At 45.0% G+C, this 17178-nt stretch overlaps 1 protein-coding gene across 7 annotated transcripts in view; it reads left to right on the forward strand.

Moving 5' to 3' along the window:
• LOC103275602 (F-box/WD repeat-containing protein 12-like) overlaps positions 1-17178 on the forward strand; it is a 41463-nt gene that overhangs the window by 549 nt on the left and 23736 nt on the right. For 3 of the 7 annotated variants that reach the window (XM_021706435.1, XM_021706433.1, XM_008072998.2), the window contains exons 2-4: positions 1158-1195; positions 9605-9768; positions 10181-10299. In XM_021706435.1, the coding sequence (XP_021562110.1) occupies positions 1158-1195; positions 9605-9768; positions 10181-10299 (321 nt within the window). Of the gene's footprint in view, positions 1-867; positions 936-1157; positions 1196-1848; positions 2122-9604; positions 9769-10180; positions 10300-17178 lie in introns of those variants that run through there. The other 4 variants (XM_008072999.1, XR_505328.1, XR_505327.1 and 1 more) reach the window with 4 other exon arrangements.

Here is a 17178-nt window from a genome sequence, read left to right on the forward strand (position 1 = left end):
GGGGGGCGAGCCTCCCCCTCCTGCCCAGGCCGGCCGCGGTGGCGCGATCATAACCGCCTGCAGCAGTTGTGTTCTTGAACTCTGGCCTCAAGTGGTCCTCCTGCCGCGCCCGCCGCAAACCCCGGGATTGGAGGTGCGCGCTGCCACGCGCGGGGGGCATGGGCTTTCTTCCGCTCCCGCCTTTCCTGGGACATCCAGGAACTTCCTTCCTCGGGGCGTTGCTTTCCCGTTTCCCGAGCCTGGGAGCCGCGCCCTGCTCCGCGTGGCCGCCTGCCCTGCCAGCCCGAGACGTCCCGTCGGCGCGCTCCCGCCCTGCGTCGCTGGCCTCTTGCTCGCGAGGCCCGGGGACTCCTGCGCCTGCCGCCGCCTCGGCCGCGCTCTTCCCTCGTCCCTCGGGGACTGGCGCTCCTGCGAGCGGGCGAGCGGCTGCATGCTTTGATGTTGCGTTCCCTTGCGAGACTCAGCTTCGGGTTTCCAGTGTCTTTCGTTTCTGTCTCTGGCACCCCGTGTGTGCCCTGACACTCGGTGGCCCTCAGTCCACGCGTGTTGGTTGAGTGAATTGAAGGAGCCTAAAATACCCCGGATCAGTTTACAGGGACGTTAATAAACAGGTCTTTGCTTGAATGCCATAATGTCCCTTTTAGGTACGCCAAGTACAACATTGGCTTTTCAGGCCCATTTTTACTGATGAGGAGCCTGAGTGCCACGCGTGCCTTGCCTAAGGTCACCCGCGGAGTCCTGGGGGGCCTGGAATGGAATCTCCGGCTGTCTTCATGGCAGTCGCCTCTGGGTGATTTGGGGCTGAGTTTGACAGACTGCCTATGTCCTTGGGTAGCACCAGCTTCTGAATCAGTTTCCCCATCGGTGAAATGAGGCCAGTATCCCTTGCCTCGTGGTGTCTTTGTGGAGGCCTGATCCAACAGAAGGACCCCCAGGTAGGTTACATTTATTTTGAAGAGCATATTACATATTATGGTTCTCTGTTTGGGGAATAGAACCGTAGCTGAGTTTTTGAACTGCGTCTCTGATTCCCTAGGCTGTTTTCTTGAGTGCAGGGATCAGGTCTGATCCAGCTCTTGGTTCCCTGCACAGGGCCTGGCGGGCTGGGTGTCAACTGCCTGTCAGCTGACTGGTTACTCTCTTCCTGCTCCTTCTAGGTCTGGAATGAGGTTTCAGAGACCAAGGAACTGTGGAGGTGAGTGAAGGAGCAGCCCGAGGTCGCCCTGCCAAGGGGAGGTGGGTGCCCTGGGTATGTCTTGGGAGCGCTCGTTCTGAGTGTTGTTGGCTCTGGTGCACGCAGAAGGAGGGTTTGTCCCAGCCCCTGCCAGCAGGAAACTTCTCCACGGTCAGGGATGTGAGCCTTTTTTCTCTAGAGTGCTGAAGTAGAATTATTTTTTTCTCCCCCCTGCATCACTGGCTGTGCACAGATGGCTTTTAATGCCCCTTTCTCCCACGGCCCCTTTATTTGCCCCCCTCTGCACCCCGGTTTTCTTCCTCAAAGTGAAAGGATTTGGACTTCTCCCTCTAGGTGCTTGAAAGAAGAGGATACTGTGGGAGGGTGCTGGTGGTGGTGGCAGGGCTGGGAGAGAGAAGAGGGACAGGAGGGAGAAGGGGCCTGGAGAGCGGGGAGGGGACAGGCAGAGAGGAGCCTGGACAGCAAGCCGACTGCCCTGCCCGGCGCGTCCTGTGTGAGGAGACACGCAGAGATTGCTTTCTTGGGGCTCTGGGAGCCACCGCTGCTGACATGCTCGTATGCCGAGGTCTGAGCCGGGTTGTGGTGGGTGAGTAGGGGCAGGAGAAGGCAGGGAAAGCATGATTTGGGACACGCAGTGAGCGCCCCCTCCTCAGGAAGGCCCCGGAGGCAGAAGCAAGCCCCAGCTAGATCCCGCCTGTGTGTTGGCAGAAACTTGAGACTACATTGATCGAACGGAAGATTGACGTAAGGCAGGGCTACCAGATTCAGGGGCAGAGATGTACAGCAAATGAATGCAGCTGGTTCATGGCAGCAAAGCAACAGAAATATGATCAACTCCTTGGTATAATGGCAATGTAAGTGTGACGTTAGTGCCTGTGAAGAAAATGGAAAGAAAGTTGAAAATAAAAAATATTCTAATCACTGTATTATTTTTGTTATTCGTTCTTCCTTTGAAACCTGACATCGTTTCCTTTGTACTAAGATAGAACTGTCAGAAGCTGGCAAAAAAGAAAAAAGGTAAACTGTCAGATCACCAAACTCCTGTCAAATACAGTACAGCCATGACGATCAGCAGGGAGCTGTGTTTACTGTTAGTCACTCTTGATGGACTGTTCACCTATGCTCTTCAAAAAATGGAATCTTTGCTTTTGTTTTTAGGATAACTATGGCTTGAGATGTTTGAGAATTTTGGAAAGCCAATGTTGCCCTATTTGGTTTTCCGTACCATATAGTACTATTTTGTTTGTTACTTCTTGTTAATTTTTTATTACTGATATTAATTAGAAAATTGTTCAGTATTAATCTTTTTAATCAGTTTTGAAGTAAGAGCTTTGAGTTTTCATTAGAACTCAGTCTTTACAATTTGGGGTGTGTGGTCTAGGTATAACTTTCACTTCTGGAAATTGGTATTTCTGAAGGGAAGTAGACAAGATTATGTCTTGCCCAATGTGTTTTTCTTTTTTTTGGAGTTGGAGTCTCACTCTGTCGCCCAGACTGGAGTGCAGTGGCCGCTCCCGGCCACCGCAGCCTCGACCTGCTGGGCTCCAGCGATCCTTCCGCCTCAGCCTTCCGAGTAGCCGGAATTACAGGTATGCGCTACCATGCCCGACTGATTTTTTGATTTTTTGTAGAGATGAGGTCTCGCTGCCCATGCGGGTCTCGAACCCGCGCGGGCTCAGGCAATCCACTCACCTCAGCCTCCCAAAGGCGCGGGATTATAGGCTGAGCCACCAAGCCTGGCTGCCCAATGTGTTGTTCAAAGAAATTGTTTCATGAGGAAAAACGAATTGACTCATGGATTGGTGTGTCCATTTGTGGAAGCCCTTGCAGAGAAATATTCTGATGCTTAAATGGGTGGGATGCCAGTCCTAGTCCAAGTCTTTGTCATCCTTGCTGACAAGCCAGGGCAGGAATTTTCCATTTGAGTAAAGTGTATATTTCTTTCTTTCTTTTTTTTAAATCAGAGTCTCACTGTTGCCCAGACTGGAGTGCAGTGGCATACTCACTGCCACTGCAGCCACGACATGCTGGACTCAGGTGATCCTTCTGCCTCAACTTTCCAAGGAGCTGGAACTACAGGTGTGCACCACCATGCCCAGCTAATTTTTTGATTTATTGTAGAGTTTCGCCATGCTGCCCAGGCTGGTCTCGGACCCCTGGGCTCAGGCAATCCTCTTGCCTCTGTCTCCCAAAGTGCTAGGATTACAGGCATGAGCTACCTCACCCAGCTTAAAAAGTCTATTTCTTTGAATGTTTAAAAAACAGTTCCCTTCAGCACATCACCTTACCCCCACGCGGTGTCATATGTTACCTGCTCCAGGTTCCTTGTGGGAATCGTTCACTTGTCTGCAGGCCGAGTCACAGATGGGTTTCAGTTCATTACTATTTGAATTTTTTTTTAAGCATAAACCATCCCTTGTGATTGTTTCCCTGACCCATGTTCTTGTAAAAACACGAGGTTTGTGTCGAGCATTCCGAGAGCATCATCACCTGTGGCCACATACGTGTCATTTCCTGGAGCTCTGCCTGTTGTGGGTGCTATGTCAGAAGGCTTTCCAAGCCACACCCACGGAAGTTCTCATGAACACAGTGAGCAAATGAGGTTAACAGGTCATGTGTTTTAACGGGTGCTGTGTAATTTCAGTTGAACGTGCTGCAAGCTGCTATTTTAAATGCTTCATGACCTTTTAAATCCTGCCACTTCTTCAGTGCACTATGCTTTAGCTTTTTGGTGAGAAGTAAAATTGAAAATGATTGTTTTTGTCTAAAGTACATAATTTCTGCTGTGTACAACAGACTGTTCCATTATTCATTGAGATCCGTGAAAGTTTTAAGGGCCAAGGTTTTTTTCTCACTTGATATATTACTGTTTTTTAGAGGTGTAGCACATACTTTATTTATATTCACACTTTAACCTTGTTGACATTTACCTTTTTTGTTCTTTTTAGGTCAGGCCATTTGTTTTTCTCATATCTTTTAATGTAAAAATAGATTTCACCACCACAAAGAAATGTGCCATCTCTCCTTTTTCTGGAACCACATTATCTTCTTGGTTTAGCTTTCCTTTTGAAACTGCTTAGACTGGATTGCTCTTATCCCCACATATGAGAGCGATGTCATCAGGCAGCTGGCTTTCACCCTCAGAAGTCCAGGGAACACGGGAAGTGACAAGGGCATGTGATTCACTCTTGTATGAAGGATGAAGCTCTGTGTGGCCCCACACGCATTTTGCCAGATAAGAATTGGGTTCAGTGTTGCTGAGTCTCCTGCTTTTATCCGAGTTTTATGTATAACCTGAGGTGTTGGCAGCTGGTTCCTGTGGGCCAATTCTGTGCAGGCTGAGCAAAATAATCTGGAAGCCGTTCAGCCCACAGGCTATCAGTTTGCTACTTCTGAGACTTCAGCAAGCAGAGTCCACTCTCATTCCACACAGGCACTGGAATTCTTCTCTGTGTGTCAGAAGCTCTCCAGGGCTCAGTCCAGAGGCAGGCCCGCAGGCGCTCAGTGAATGTGCCAGTTTGGCAGAGACGCTTTGTGTTGTGCCTGTTCATACCGTGGGGCTGTGAACCAGTGTTTTTCCACCCACCTCCTTCTCTGCCTTGGAGTGCTGACTGGAACCAGAGGGCGCCGTATCAACTCTGAGGTCACAATAAACGTGATTTCACAATGAACGTTGAGTGCCTCTGTTCATAAAGCCCCCAACCCTCTGAAGCCAGATAGCCACTCTTCTTGCACTCAACACTAAGAGCATAAGCTGCTCCTTTCTTCCATAAGTTAGCATCTTGCTCTGTTTTAGTTTTGCTCTTCTTCCTCTGCCTCTAGCTAAAAGTATCTCTAGGGCAAGAGCTATGTCTGATTCCCTCTGGGCCCCAGATTAGGTAAATATTCAGTAATTGTTTGCAGTGATAATGAGCTCATATTTTATCCTCAACAGCCCTTTGAGAGAGGTGCCATCTAGAATTGACAGTCACATAGATGTTAAGAGCAATGACCTCTGACAGTATACTCTGTAAAGGCAGTGAGAAAACTGGCAAAACTGGCCAAAATCAAATTTTTCAGAACTCTGGAAATAACCAAATGCTTTCAGCAATCTGGGGAGGGTTTATTCAAGAAAAATGACTGGATACCAGTAACCCTGTGTTTTAAATATCAGCAGCTTACAATCACATTTAAAATTGGAGCCTGGCAGTCACTGGAGAGTGAAGAATGGGGCTGGAGGTCTTTGATAGCCTTGTACCTAGAGAATTGTCAATACTTGATCTGGTGTTTCTTGAAAGTCCCCATTTGCAAGGCTGTTTTTATTTGACCTGACAGAGTTTGCACACACATTTTTCCCCCCTTTGGGGCATTTGTCAAGACAATTACATCTGACAACTTTGTGGCTGCCTGGTTTAATGGACAGTAAGCTAACCAAAATCTTGAAAAGCTGGGGAACTAGATATCCTTAAGGGCTTTGAAAAATGGACACATTTCTGAAAATCTAGAGAGCCACATACATGTCCAGAGCTGTGGGCAAGCTCAGGAAAGACCTAGGAAGGTCCTAAACTGTTACATCCTCCTGCTCTTGAGGCTCTGCGCTGGCAGGGGGTACAGCTAAGGAAGAGTCATCAGCTGCCCTGCTGAGAGCTAAGGTGGGCTCCGACCTACACACGGAGCCCCTGGCAAAGACTGGGAGACTTACTGGTTCCAAGCATTTAAGGGAATCTCTGGACGGTCATTAGTAAGCCTTCATCTCCTCGAGCAGAGACTTAAGTGATCACAGATAACCAAGAATACAGACTTCAGAATTAGTTCTGAAACGTTAACAAATATTAATGACAACCCCCAACAAAAAGAAACCAGGGGTGATCTGAGTTCCAGAGTCGCCAGGTTATATTATTTAAAATGTCTAGTTTTTAACAAAAGTTATGAAAAATGCAAAGAAGCACAAAGGTGCGATTAACACACAGGAAACAGCAGCCAGCAGAAACTATCCCTGAGGAAGCCCGGGCATTGGACATATGAGACAGATTTTCAGCCAACTATTTGAAATTTGTTGAAAGAACTAAAGGAAACCACGTGTAAAGAACTAAAGGAAAATATGCAGACAATGTCTTACCCAATAGAGAATATCAAAAAAGAAGTAGAGATCATAAATGACTATAGATAGCTGAGAATGGTGGCTCACACCTGTAATCACAACACTTTGGGAGGATTGCTTGAGCCCAGGAGACTGCTTGAGATCTACCTGGGCAACAAGGTGAGACCCCATCTCTACAAAAACATAAAAATTTAGCTAGGTGTGGCATGCGCCTGTAGTCCCAGCTACTTGGGAGGTTGAGGCCGGAGGATTGCTTGAGCCCAGGAGACTGCTTGAGATCTACCTGGGCAACAAGGTGAGACCCCATCTCTACAAAAACATAAAAATTTAGCTAGGTGTGGCGTGCGCCTGTAGTCCCAGCTGCTTGGGAGGTTGAGGCCACAGGATTGCTTGAGCACAGGAGTTTGAGGCTGCACTGAGCAAGGCCATGCCACTGCACTTCAGCCTGCGAAACCCTGTGTGTGTGTATAAATGCTGAAGCTGAAAGTGTAAAGTAAATGAAGAAAAGTCAGTAGAAGGGCTCAACAGTAGACTTGAGCAGGCAGAAGAAAGAATCTGAACCTGAGTCTGCACTCCAGAATGAATATAAAAAGTGGAATATGAACAATTCCCAGGAGACCTGTGGGCTCCATCAAGCATACCGACATCCCATAGTAGTTCTAAGCTGAGAGGAGAAAAGGAGAAGAAAGAAAATGCAGGCAGTCCTCCATCTGTGGGGATCGACTTCCTGTTTTTTAACTTGGCGAACATGCAAAAGTCACACACGTTCTGTAGAAACTACTTCAGTATGGTGTTCGACCAACTGCATGAGATATGTGACACTTTCTTATAAAATAAGCTTTGTGTTAGGGGAGTCTGCCCAACTCTCGGCTCATATAGGTTTCTGGGCACATGTGAAGTAGGCTTGACTAAGCTGTGGTGTTTGGTAGGTTAGGTGTATTAACAGCATTCTTGACTTACCCGATATTAACTTATACTGGGTTTACCAGAATGCAACTACGTTGTAAGTTGAGGAGCAGACTTAATATCATGAAGTAAAAGATGCTTTTAACTTGAAGGAGTGCTGGCTGGAAACTTTCCAGATTTGTGGAGCACACTGATTTCCACATCCAGAAGCTGAGTGGACGGCAAGTAAGACAAATTAAGATAAAAGATCTCTACACTAAGAGACACTATCATCAAATTGTCAGACATGCAAGATCAGAGATTCTTGAGAGCTGCAAAAGAGAAGCAACTCATATAAAAGAACCCTTCTCATTAAAAGCCATGGAGTCCAGAAAGTAGTGGGATGACAGAGTCAAAGTGCTGAGAGAAAAGACTGTCACCAGGAATTCTGTATCCGGCAAAACTATCTTCAAAAATGAAGGTGAGGCTGGGCTCGGTGGCTCAGCCTATAATCCCAGAACTTTGAGAGGCCAAGGTGAGTGGATTGCCTGAGACTGTGGGTTTGAGAACAGCCTAGGCAACTTGATGAGACTTCGTCTCTACAATTAAAAAAAAACAACAAAACACCATAAAATTAGCCAGGCATGGTAGTGCATGCCTGTAGTTCCAGCTACCTGGAAGGCTGAGGTGGAAGGATCACCGGAGCCCGGCAGGTCAGTGCTGGGGTGGACATGAGTGTGCCACTGCACTCTAGTCTAGGCGTCAGAGTGAGACTCGTACTCAAAAAAAAGAAATTAAGACATTCCTGGATGACCAAAAGCTCAGATAGTTTGTTGCTAGTAGACTTGTCCTACTGTCAGAAATAATATAGAGAATCTCTAAGAAACACTAAAAGGAACTGAAAGGAAATCAGTAACTTGAATCCACATGAAGAAAAAAGCATCAGTAAAAGTAACTATAAAGAGGCATATGTAAAATACAGTGTAAATATATTTATGTTTGTAACTCTTTTTTTCTCCTATCTTATTCAGAAGACAACTGCATAAAAGCAATAGGTATACTTCTTTGACACACAGTGTATAAAGATTAAGAATATATTTTCTTTGTTCTTTTCGAATTGGAGTCTCACTGTCACCCAGGCTGGAGTGCAGTGATGCAATCATAGCTCACTGCAGCCTTGACCTCCTGGCCTCAGGCCATCCTTCCATTTCAGCCTCCCAAGTAGCTGGGGCTACCATCACACTTGGCTAATTTTTAAAAAATTCTGTGTAGAGTCATCTTACTATGTTACCCAGCCTGATCTCAAACTTCCAGGCTTAAGCAGTCCTCCCACTTCACTCTCCTAAAGTGCTGAGATTACAGGTATGAGCCACTACACCAGGCCAAGATGTAATTCATATGACAGTAATAGCACAGAGGCAGTGGGAGAAAATAAAGCTATATAGGAGCAAAGGTTTTGTGTATTGTTGATTAAGTTGGTGTCAATCAAAACTAGAAGTCATAAGTTAAGATTTAAGTTGTAATCTCCAATTACAACTACTAAAAAGAAACAAAACTCAAGAGAGATGGTAGAAGAAATGGTAAGAATTAAAACAGTACACTAGAAAATACTTAACACAAGAGAAGGCAGTAATGGAGAAATAGAAAAAAAGGGAATAAGACCTAGAAATACATAGCAAAATGACATATGTATAGCCTATCTCATCAGTAATTACATCAAATGTACATGGATTACACACCCCAATAAAAAGGCAGAGATGGACAGAATGGATAAAAAGTCTCCAACTTTATGTTCTCTATAGGGACACGCTTTAGGTTCAAAGACACAGGAAGGTCGAAATAAAAGAACGGGAACAGATACACCATACAAACAGTCACCAAAAGACTGGAACAGCCTATACTGATGTCAGACAAAATCGGCTTTAAGACAAAAGTGCTATTAAGTATAAAGAAGGACGTTTCATAATGATAAGTGGGTCAGTCCATCAAGAAAATGGAGCAGTGACAAACATGATCCTCACAACAAGCAGCAGAATACATAAGGGACTGGCGGGACTAAAGGGAGGAATGGGCAACTCGGCAGTCAGAGTTGGAAGCTTCAAAAAACGTAGGCTCTTGTGTCTCAGTGGCACAACTTCAGCCAGGCGGTTCAGCCTCTCTCTGCCTCTGTCTCCTCGTGTGTAGAATGGGCATAAGTTCTCGCTTTATAGGGTTGTTACGAAGACTGGATGCATAAGAAGCACTTTGCGCCTGACATAGTGCGATCGCTCATTTGACTCATTATCCCCACTTGGCAGGAGGGGAAACTGAGGCCCAAGAGGGCAGAATGAATTGTCTCCAGTTTCACAGCCCATAAATGGCAAAGCTAGAATGTAGAACTAGGCCTCTTGGCTCCAAAATCCATGGCTGCCCGTCCTGCTCAGAATTGTGGGTTTGTTTTCCAGGCAACTGTGTCTGAGACGCTGGTCGTCTTGCAGAGGGCCCCAGATGGTCCTGGGCACACAGACGTGGAAACAGTACTACCTCTGCCGGTCCAGGCTGGAGTTCCGAATGGAGTCTGGACGTCCAGGGAAGGACTTCCTCTGTAAAGCTATTGCTGGGCACACAGGTATGAGTGGGGGACATAGCAGCTGTGCCCATTCCCACCGCTCACTCTCTGGCTGGGTCTCATGGGACTTGGCCTTTGAGCCAGTGACGTGGCAAGCACCACTTGGGGAATCCGCATCTTTCTGGGTCCTGTGCCATTCGCTCCTTGCATAGCCTGTAAGGAAAGGATCATTTCGCCATTTCGGAGTAGAAACAGAAACTAAGCAAGTGGGGAGTAGTTCCAGCTCGTGCGGCTGGTGGGTGTCAGGCAGCCCCGGAAGCTGAACCCAGGTGTGGCTCTTTTCCTGTGCACATTGTCCCCGGCGTTAGTGCTCATTGTGTTCCCGGGACAGAGAAAGACGGCTTTCCCGCCTGCCCGTTCATCAGGTTGAGCTCTGGAACCCCAGGCCACATGTGTCTGTGTTCTCTCACAGGAGAGATACGTGACCTGGCGTACATCTCGCCCAACGAGTGCCGACTTGATGGGAAGGAGAAGTCTGTGGTTTGCACCGTGTCCTCAGACTGCACTGTGCGTGCCTGGGATGTGCATGAGGTGAGGTGGCCCCAGGAAGGGAAGGCAAGGACGAAATTGATTGAATCCCTACGGTGTTTTGGGCTCAGCTAGACCCTTGGTCTTTGTGGTGTCACTCAATCATCACGGAAGACTTCAGGGGTGAGCGCCATTTTGCAGATGAGAAATCTGAGCTGGCAAGAGCTTCCATCACTGTATCAGGTCCCATCGGTCAGGCCGGGGTGAACCTATGTTTGAAACTGAAGTCTGACCGATGTCACATGACATATTCTTGGCTTTCTGCTGTGCTGCCTCAGGGAGACAGACTGTGCCCACAGTGCCTAGTGGGGGCTGTGTTGGCATGTGCTATTCCTTGCACTTCCATTGCAAGCATCCTTACTTTGATCTGCAACCACTCTGTCATGTGATCTTCCACACTGGGACTGATGCTGACCCGCTGGGTGGTTTTGCCCAGATAATTACAGTTTAAGTCATTCTCATGTGAAAACTAAGTTTTAAAACCTGGATAATTGACTAGCATTTCAAACTTTGTTGGTGCTTATAGCTAAAAATTTTTCATATCCATTCCCTGTTACAACAGGTAAGAGGGCACTCGTTATTATCACCCTAATTTCATAGAAGTATTAACTGGGGCTGAGAGGGGCATGTCCTTCGGTTCTGAACCATGTGTTCTCCCTGCAAATCCAAGGGTTCTGCTTGTGGCCAGAGGTGGGGTCCAACCTCCTACAATGGAATTTTCTTGAGAAACTATGTAGGCTCCTTCACATTTCTGAATGCCCTAGACAAGCAGAGGCACCTTCTGTGCCTGACTTCATTACGTAAGTGATCTCTTGGTGGGTGCACTCATCTTTCACTGTTCATCCGGTTTGCTGCAAGTGGTTGCTGCCTTTAACGATGGACAGGTTCTTTTCAAGTTCACTTAGTACACAAGAGAGTGACAGCAGGCAGAGAGGAGGCACCACTAGCCTGGGTGCCAGGACACCTGACTGAACTTGGGTCCCAGTTCTACCCTAGCTCCCCACGGGACTGTCTCTCCTGATAGAGACCTGCCTGCAGGGTGTGGACATGTGGCCACAGTTAGACTTAGATTTAGGGGCACATGGGTGAGAAGAAGATTTGAAAGCTTCCCACGGTCATCAAGACAAAAAGGTTTTGGCTTAAATAGAGAGAGTGCTTTTATGTGGGAGTCGGCAAGTTTTATCTGTAAAGGGCTTAGTGTTTTAGGCCTTGTAGGATGGACAGTCTCTGTCACAACTACTCAGCTCTGCTATAAAATAGTAGTGGGTGACTTCAGCCCCTGCTCTCAGCATCAGACCGATCATCTGCAAGGAAATCCCAAGAAACCATTGGATTTAAACTGGATTTTAAACCAGATGGATTTATCGGACATTGACAGAATACACTATCCAACAACTGCACAGTATTTTCATCAATACATGGAACATTCTCCAGGATAGACCATATGATCGGCCATAAAACACGTTTCAGCAAATTTTAAAGTTTTAAAACAAAGTTCTAATGAACTTTGAAGTAATGAAGGAAGAGAGGAAAGAAAGGGAGTTTTTACCTCACCAAGAGCTGGCATGGGTGAGAGAAACTGCTTTTTTTTTTTAAATTTTTTTCCACCTTCCCTGCCACAACCCCTAGCCTGCTGGACACAAGACTGTAGGACACACCTACTGAGCGGAGACCCGTCACCACATCCCTCCCGCTGGTGACGCCAGCCCTTCCCTCCCAACCCTGGCAGCTTGGGGGGGAGACACAAGGACAGGTGCAGACAGCAAATTTTAAACATTCAAAATCATCTACGTATCTTAGACCACAGTGGAATAAAACTAGAGATCAATACCAAGAGAAACTTTGGAAATTACACAAATACATGGGAATTAAATAATACACTCTTGAATGACCATTGGGTCACTGAAGAAATTAAGATGGAAATCAAGAGATTTCCCAAAACAAATGAAAATGGAAATACAACCTACCAAAACCTCTCGGATACAGCAAAATTAGTGCTAAGATGGAAGTCTATAGCAATAAACGTCTACATCCAAAAAGTAGAAAGCTGATGAATTAACAGTCTCACAGTGCACCTCAAGGAGCTAGAAAAGCACACACACAAATCAAACCCAAAATTAGCAGAAGGAAAGAAGCAACACAGATCAGAAGTGATGAAACAGAGTCAGAAAAATACAGGCTGGGTGTGGTGGCTCAAGCGTGTAATCCCAGGACTTTGGGAGGCTGAAACAAGAGGACTGCTTGAGCACAGGGTATCAAGACCTTGTCTCTACAATAAATCAAAAACTTAGCCAGGTGTGGTGGCTCACACCTGTAGTTCCAGCTACTTGGAAGGCTAAGGTGGAAGGATTGCCTGAGCCCAGCTGGTTGAGGCTGTAGTGGCCATGAGTATACTACTGCATTCTAGCCTGGGCAACAGAGTGAGACTCCAATAAAAAAAAAAAGAATCAATGGAATGAAAAGTTGGTTCTTTGAGAAAATAAAATGAATAAAGCTCTAGCTAGACTAACCAAGAAATGAGGAGACTCAAATATCAGAAATGAAAGAGGAGACATAAGCCGGGCTCGGTGGCTCAGCCCGTAATCCCACGCCTTTGGGAGGCTGAGGTGAGTGAATTGCCTGAGCCCGCGGGTTCGAGACCCGCCTGGGCAGGCGAGACCTCATCTCTACAATAAAATCAAAAAGTCAGCCGGGCGTGGTAGCGAGCGCCTGTAATTCTGGCTACTCGGAAGGCTGAGGCGGAAGGATCGCCGGAGCCCAGCAGGTCGAGGCTGCGGTGGCCGGGAGCGGCCACTGCACTCCAGTCTGGGCGAAAGAGTGAGACTCCAACTCAAAAAAAAAAAAAAAAAAAAAAAGAAAGAGGAGACATTACAACTGATACACAGAAATACAAAAGATCATCAGAGATTGTTGTGAACTATACCCTGACAAACTGAGACACCTAGAGGCAATGGATAAAATCCTGGAAACATACTACAACCTTCCAGTACTCAATTGGGAAGAAATAGAAAACCTGAACAGACTTCTAATGAGTGGCAAGGTTGAGTCAGCAATAAAAAGTGTCTCAGCGAAGAACTTGTGGCTGATGGATTCCCAGCTGAATTCTGTTAAATGTATAAAGAATAACTAAAAACAGTCCTCCTAAAACCATTTCAAAAAATTGAAGAGGGAATGTTTTCTACTGATTCCAGAAGGCCAGAGTCACTCTAATACCCAAACCAGACAAGGACACAGTAACGACAACAAAAGAACATTATAGGCCAATATCCCTAATAAATGTAGATGCAAAATTCTCAGCAAAATACTAGCAAATCAACTTCAACAGTACACCAAAAAGATAGTACACCACAGTCAGGTGGAATTTATACCAGGGATACAAAGATGGTTCAACATACACAAATCAATGAATGTGATATATTGCCTCAACAAGAGAAAGGATAAAAATCATACGATCATTTCAATAGACATAGAAAAAGCATTTGATAAAATTCAGCATCCCTTCAATGATAAAAAGTCTTAGCAAACTAGACATAGGAGGAACAAATGAACAAACATATCTCAAAATAATAAGGCAATATGTGGTAAACCCATAGCTAAAATCATACTGAATGAAAAAAAGAACCTTTTCTCTAAGAACTGGAACAAGACAAGAATGCCCACTTCTATCACTCCTATTTAATAGTACTAGAAGTGCCAGCCAGAGTAGTCAGGCAAGAGGAAGAAATAAAAGGCATCTACATTGGACAAGAGGAAGCTAAATTGTCACTCTGCTGATATGATCTTATATGTAGAAAAACTCTAAAGATGCCATCAAAAAACTCTTAGATTTGGTAAATGAATTCAGTAAAGTTTCAGGATATCAAATCAGTGTACAAAAATTAGTAGCATTTCTATATATCAATAGTGATCTAGCCAAGAATAAACTCAGGAAGGCAATCCCATTTACAATAGCTACAAAAAATAAGATATCTAGGAATGAATTTAACAAAGGAGGTGAAAGATCTCTATAAGGAAAACTACAAAACACTGATAGAAGAAATTGAAGAAAAAAATGGAAAAATAGCCCAGGCTCAGAGATTAGAAGAATTAATGTTAAGATGGTCATATTCCCAAAGCAACCTTTAGATTCAACACAGTCCTTACTAAAATACCATAATTTTTCACAGAATTAGAAAAAAACAATCCTAAAATTCATATGAAAACAATAGAGTGCCTAAATAGCCAAAGCAATTGTGAGCAAAAGGAACAAAGTATATTCACAACATATCACAAGGGCAGAGTCACCAAACCTGCATGGTATTGGTATAAAAGTGAACCCACAGACTGATGGAACAGATGAGGCAACCCAGAAATAAAGCCACGTGTCCACAGGCACATGATCTTTGACAAAGACACGTTGAGAAAGGGGTGTCCTCTTCAATAAATGGCACTGGGGAAATTGAACAACCACGTTTATAAGAATGAAACTGGATCTCTCTCCCCATATACAAAAGCCAACTCAAAATGAATTAAATGAAGACTTAAAATGCTGAGAAGAAAACCTAGCTGGGCTCGGTGGCTCAGCCTGTAATCCCGCGCTTTGGGAGGCCGAGGTGAGTGGATTGCCTGAACCCGCGGGTTCGAGACCCGCCCGGGCAACTTGGTGAGACCTCATCTCTACAATAAATCAAAAAACCAGCTGGGCGTGGTAGCGCATGCCTGTAATTCCGGATACTCGGAAGGCTGAGGCAGAAGGATCGCCGGAGCCCAGCAGGTCGAGGCTGCGGTGGCCGGAGGCTGCGGTGGCCAGGGGCGGCCACTGAACTACAGTCTGGGCGACAGAGTGAGACTCCAACTCAAAAAAAAAAAAAAAAAGAAAACCTAGAGAAAACTCCCATACATTAGTCCAGGCAAAGCATTTATGCCCAAGACCTCAAAAGCAGAGGCAACAAAAGCAAAAATAGATAAACTGGATTATATTAAACTGAAAAGCTTCTGCACAGCAAAGTTAATAACAGAGTGAAGAAGCAACTTGTCAAATGGAAGAAATTATTTGTATATTATTTGTTTAGATCAGGAACTAATATCCAAAACACACAAGAAACTGAACAAAAAAATCAATCTCATTAAAAAGTGGGCAAAGGACATGAATAGACATTTCTCAAAAGACATACAAATGGCCAACAGGTATATGAAAAAGTGCTCAATATCACTAATCATCAGAGAGATGTAAATCAAAACCACAGTGAGATATCATCTTACCCCAATCAGAATGACTATCACCAAAAAGACAAAAAATAAGAGATGTTGGCAAGGATGCAGAGAAAAGGGGACTCTTGTACTGTTGGTGGGAATGTAAACTAGCACCGCCACTGTGGAAAACAGTATGGCGATTTCTCAGAAAACTAAAAATAGAACTGACGTTTAATCTAGCAGTCCCACTTCTGGGCATCAGTTTTTAAAAAATCAGAAGATTTTTGCACTGACATGTTAAGGATGCTTGCGCTCACATGTTTATTGCAGCACTACTTAAAATAACAAATATAGGGAATCAACCTAAGAGTTCATCAGTGGCTGAATGGAGAAGGAAAATGTAGTTTATGTGCACAGTGGTACACTATTCAGCCATAAAAGATGTAATCATTTGGAGCAACATGGATGAAACTGGGGTTCGTTATCCTAACTGAAATGCATCAGGAACAAAAAGACATACTGCATATTCTTATGTGGGAGCTGAAACATTTGATCACAGGGAAAGCTAGAAACTGGGAAGGGTGAGTAGGAGCAGGAGAAGCATAAAGCGGATGGAGCTGAAGGGTGCAGATACACAGTAAGACAGAGGAAATAAATCCAGTGTTTGAGAGAATAGGATGACTGTGCTTAACAGAAACGCATTGTACTCAGGTGATGGACACCCTAAATGCCCTGACTTGATCAAGTGCATTATATGCGTGTAACAGAATTTCTCAAGTACTCCATAAGTTTTACACATGAAAATAATAATTTATTTTTGTGTGTGATTGGAACTGTAGGGATTTGACTATAGTTTTTTCCAACTAGGTAGCCAACTTTTCCAACATTGTTTATTGAGTAAAAGCTTTCACTGACTTAAAATAACCCCTATTTTATATATCAAATTTATGTCTGGGGGTGTGGGTCTGTTTCATTTATCTGAATGACTGTTGTGTTGGTATCATTATTTTGAATACAACAGCTTTATAAAAGTTTGAATATTTAGTAGGGCAGGTCTTTTACAATTGGTTTTTCAAATATTCTTCACGGTCATTCTTCCATGTAAACTTTGGAACTAGTTTGTGTGTGTGTGTGTGTGTGTGTGTGTGTGTGTGTGTGATGACGTGCCTGTAGTTCCAGCTACTTGGAAGGCTGAGGAAGAACCAGCTTTTTCTTTTCTTTTTTTTTTTTTTGCGTTGGAGTCTCACCCCTTTGCCCAGGCTGGGGTGCAGTGGCATGCACGCTCATGACCACCTCCCTGTGCTTCAGCCATCCTTCTGCCTCAGGCTTCCAAGTGGCCGACACTACAGACGTGCGCTACCACACCCAGCTATTTTTAAATTTTATTTCGTTGTAGAGATGAGGTCTCACCAAGTTGCCTGGGCTGGTCTTGAACCCCTGGGCTCAGGCAATCCACTCACCTCGGCCTCCCAAAGTGCTGGGATTACAGACTGGGCCACCGAGCCTGGCCAGAACCAGTTTTTTTTTTTTTTTGGAGCGCTTTCTATAATCTGAAATACAGTTGACCCTTGAATAATGCAAGTTTGAATTGTGCAGGTCCACTATTACATGAAATGTTTTCAACCAAATGTGGATTGAAAATACAGTATTCCTGAGCCTGCGGGTTTGAGACCCGCCTGGGCAACTTGGCAAGACCTCATCTCTACAATA

This window comes from Carlito syrichta, unplaced genomic scaffold, assembly GCF_000164805.1.
Source record: "Carlito syrichta isolate Samal-C Ts95f unplaced genomic scaffold, Tarsius_syrichta-2.0.1 Scaffold315590, whole genome shotgun sequence".
NCBI lineage: Eukaryota > Metazoa > Chordata > Mammalia > Primates > Tarsiidae > Carlito > Carlito syrichta.